We start from the raw sequence: 3,776 nt of genomic DNA on the forward strand, positions 1-3,776 counted from the left end.
GACATCTGAAGCAACACATCTTCAGGTAGGGTTTGAAAAATAACACCCAACGCCATAAACTTCTTTATTTCTTCAATTCCAGTCCCCTTTTCCTTATCAATCGTATCATGCAAACCATTCGCACCCAAAATAATGTTCACCATAACCGACCATGATGCGTAGTTGGTCGAAGTTAACTTTGGTGCTTGCAACACAAAACCACCTATCAATTCTTTCACCGTGCTTGAGTTTCCAGCTTCTTTATCACTAGCAGATGATCAAGCTTTAAAACCAAAACCCAATAACCAGATGCTTCAGAAAGGAAAACCAATAACAACCAATATTATTTGTCCTATATGGGATAATTGAGATTAAATAAAATTGCAATGTTTGACTTTTGTTATGGTAGTAGCTTTTCTTGCAAGAAAACAAACACAAATAATATTAATTTGTAGTGTCGGCTTGATATTACTAAACACAAATACAATTTGTGTTGTATATTAAATCATACTTCTTTCCTTTATTTTCTTGACTGTATTAATAAACCCACTTCTTGAACATGAAGGTTTCTTTGATCGAACACAAACCAAAAGAACTAAACCGAAACGACTTTCAAACGAAACGTGTATTCAACAAGCCAAAACTCTTATACCAATTGTTGGCCCAGACGGATCAAACACACAAACAAACAAATGAACACGATATATTGGGGTGACAACCCTCGACTCTTTTCATATAACCAAACGAACTTAACAAACAAACATCACGAACATAATAAACTTACATGGAGAAGAGACTTCTTGACTCTCACTAATAAAACTAATAATCTAGACCCTATTTATAGACCTACTAAACTTGCTCTTCAAATCAAACCTAACTTGTTAAACAAGACAATCTTATTCTAGAATAATCCATAATATTCTTACCATGATAAACAAATATTAATATCAAATTTAACAAAACAAACCCCAAACTTTAATTACTTAACAAATCAAGATTAATTCTTCATTGGTTAATCGGTTTGGAAATTTCTTTCCTTAACACCATCAACAAACTGTGTTGGGCCTAAAAAGTTATTAAAACTAGACTAGATTATAACGGGCCAAAAAATTTTATGTGAATAGATTAATGAACGAACTTAAGCAAACGTAAAGTAAAGAACATAAATGAACGAACGAGACATGTGCTTATGTTCATTCATTTAACTAAATGAACACAAACTTTAGTTCATGCTCGTTTGTTTATCTAATAAAAGAAATTCCCACCGAACGGTTCACTCTACGTTCAATTCATATACACCCCGGCCTACTTGTGAAACAGTTTTTTTTTTGGCTATTAACATCCACATTTGTTGACCAACAGAAATTACTACGTGAGGCCAGTTTGAAAGATGAAGAACTGTTTTCAGCGTTTGTCAATCGTCTTTTTAATACGCTAAGTTGGGCAATGACTGAATTCTCGGTTTCCGTACAAGATATGCAAGAAAAAGGCCAGGTACATATTACAATCATCTTTATCAAACAAATGTGTTCTATCAAGTGATAATAATTTATTAAAAGGAAAAAAAAACTCTTATGCAGATGATAGAATTTCAACAAAGAAAATGCAGTGTTATATTTGATCTTTCAAGCAATCTAGCAAGGGTACTAGAGTTTTGCACATGTGAGATTCCCCAGGCTTTTTTGTCGGGGGCAGATACGAACTTGCAACGATTAGTTGAGGTGGTTGTTTTTGTTCTCAATCATTTGACTTTGGTTGATGACCCGGAGTTCTTTGACTTGTAAGTTTCTTCCATTCGTTGACTTGTAAGTTTCTTTAAATATATGAAGTAGTTTCATTTTGGTTTTTTCTAACAGGATACTTAGAAGACCCAGTCAAAGTCCAGAAAAAGTCAACCGAGGAATGATGTTGGCACCATTAGTTGGTAGCATTTTAAATTTGTTGGATGCAAGTGTTGTAACCGACGCCAGCGAGCAAAATGATATTGTCAGCATTTTCGCCAGCATGGAGTGTGCGGATACTCTTATTTCTGGATTCCAGTACCTATTAGAGTTCAATTGGGTTAGTAGTCTGTAACTTATTGTTGAAATAATATAATCTAATATTCTCTCGCATATTCTTGCATTACTTTGCCAGGCTGGCAGCTTTAAGGGAGATGTTCATCTCACAAAACTCAGGCAGTTGGAAGATTTTTCTAGTCATCTTATTTCAAGAACATTGTTGAAGAGGGTGGCCCATAAAGAAGAAACAGAAAGTGATGATAATGTGTGCTGCATTTGCTATAGGTGTGAAGCAGATGCCAAATTCTTACCATGCACACATGTTTCATGTTCTGGTTGCATAAATCGCCACCTCATCAATTGCGAAAGGTGCTTCTTTTGCAACGCGACGGTACTTGAAGTATGCAAAAACTTGTGAAATATAACTTATTTCATGGATTCAAGAATCAGATTTAGTTTTATGTGAGCAAAAGGAAATGATAAACTTATAAGACTACTTAGTTATAGAAAGTGTAAATAAATAGACTATGTTAGTGGGGTATAAGGTTATATGGTTTGGTACTCGGATGGTTATGAATTTTGTAGGATCCGAGGGCGATTAATTTCGGTATATGTTCTTTATGTCAAATTCAGAACAAGTCAAATGTGACAATTTGCTGCTGCAGAGGTACAAATAAGTAGAGTTTTATATTTCTGGATATGAAACAGAAGGGTTTAATTTTGTAATATAGAGTTTGCATAATTGCGTTTGCATCTGATGTATCATAGTGGCAATGCGATCCAACATGCACGTCGTTGGAAATTTTGAGATTCATAATAATATCATCTGAAATTGGATTATTTTGTATTGCTGTTTTTTGTTTACTGTTCTAAATTAGAGTTGTAAGAGAACTGAATGAGCAGGAGTATGGCTTGCATAGGAGAACTTAAATGGTCGTATCGCTTGCTTGTGTTCATTTATTAAGAAAATAAAATATGTTTGTTCCTCTATTCAATTAATAGACAAATGGAACATGGAAAAAGTAGCATAATATTGTTTTGAATTCTTTTTTAAATATAATCTCATCTCTCGTTTTGCAAGAAAAAACAGAAATCATGTTGTTTTCTTATGGTATTTGCCATAAATCAACTTAGTTTTCTTTTAGTTATATGCTTCTATTTTATTAGCATTTTTTGAAATTAGCAAGATTATTGATTAAATAAAATTATGAGATTTCAGGTGATTATCCCATGAAAGTACACCACGCATACCATTTAACTAAATTAAATGTAAACGAATGCTAAGTTTGTTCATTTAAGTAAACATATGATAAGTTTGTTCGAGTTCGTTCATTCAACTCAACATGCATAATATCTTGTGGATGTTTGGTTAAATAAATAAACTCTGTTAGACCATATGGCTGAAAGATTGATTCCTTTACACTTTCCTTCCAATTCGTTACAACATTCTTCTTGAACCGTACAAACTTTTAAAAATACATGCTAGATGCTACATCAAAGCTAACTGATCTAAAAGGTTAAAGGAAAGCATACTGTCTGCTTATAAGGTGTGACCAAAAGAGTGAGTGCATAATTTTCAATCATCTTTATCCTGGTGTCGGTCAGGGGCAGAGTCTACGCTGGTTTTGCAAGCCCGAAGAAATGACATGACTGGTGAGATGTAGAATATTGAAACATCATGCCATCCTGTTCATTTGTGGGCGGTTCTGCACTTTGTCGAGCATCCGGTTTATTTGATCTTTGAACTACTTCACTTGTGCTTTTTCTTGCCTTGAACCTCCTGTCCTTTATTTCACC

At 34.0% G+C, this 3,776-nt stretch overlaps 1 protein-coding gene across 1 annotated transcript; it reads left to right on the forward strand.

The window, feature by feature from the left end:
• The first annotated feature begins 1,409 nt into the window (after positions 1–1,409).
• LOC143613030 (E3 ubiquitin-protein ligase RKP-like) lies at positions 1,410–2,832 on the forward strand. Its single transcript, XM_077086861.1, has 4 exons — positions 1,410–1,473; positions 1,560–1,759; positions 1,836–2,040; positions 2,116–2,832. Exons 1-4 carry the CDS (start codon positions 1,426–1,428, stop codon positions 2,395–2,397), a joined length of 735 nt encoding a protein of 244 aa, XP_076942976.1. The 5' UTR covers positions 1,410–1,425; the 3' UTR covers positions 2,398–2,832.
• Positions 2,833–3,776: the final 944 nt, after the last annotated feature.

This window comes from Bidens hawaiensis, unplaced genomic scaffold (genome assembly GCF_021521415.1).
Source record: "Bidens hawaiensis isolate Kalapana, Puna unplaced genomic scaffold, B.hawaiensis_p1.1 tig00036414_1, whole genome shotgun sequence".
In the NCBI taxonomy this organism is placed as follows: domain Eukaryota; kingdom Viridiplantae; phylum Streptophyta; class Magnoliopsida; order Asterales; family Asteraceae; genus Bidens; species Bidens hawaiensis.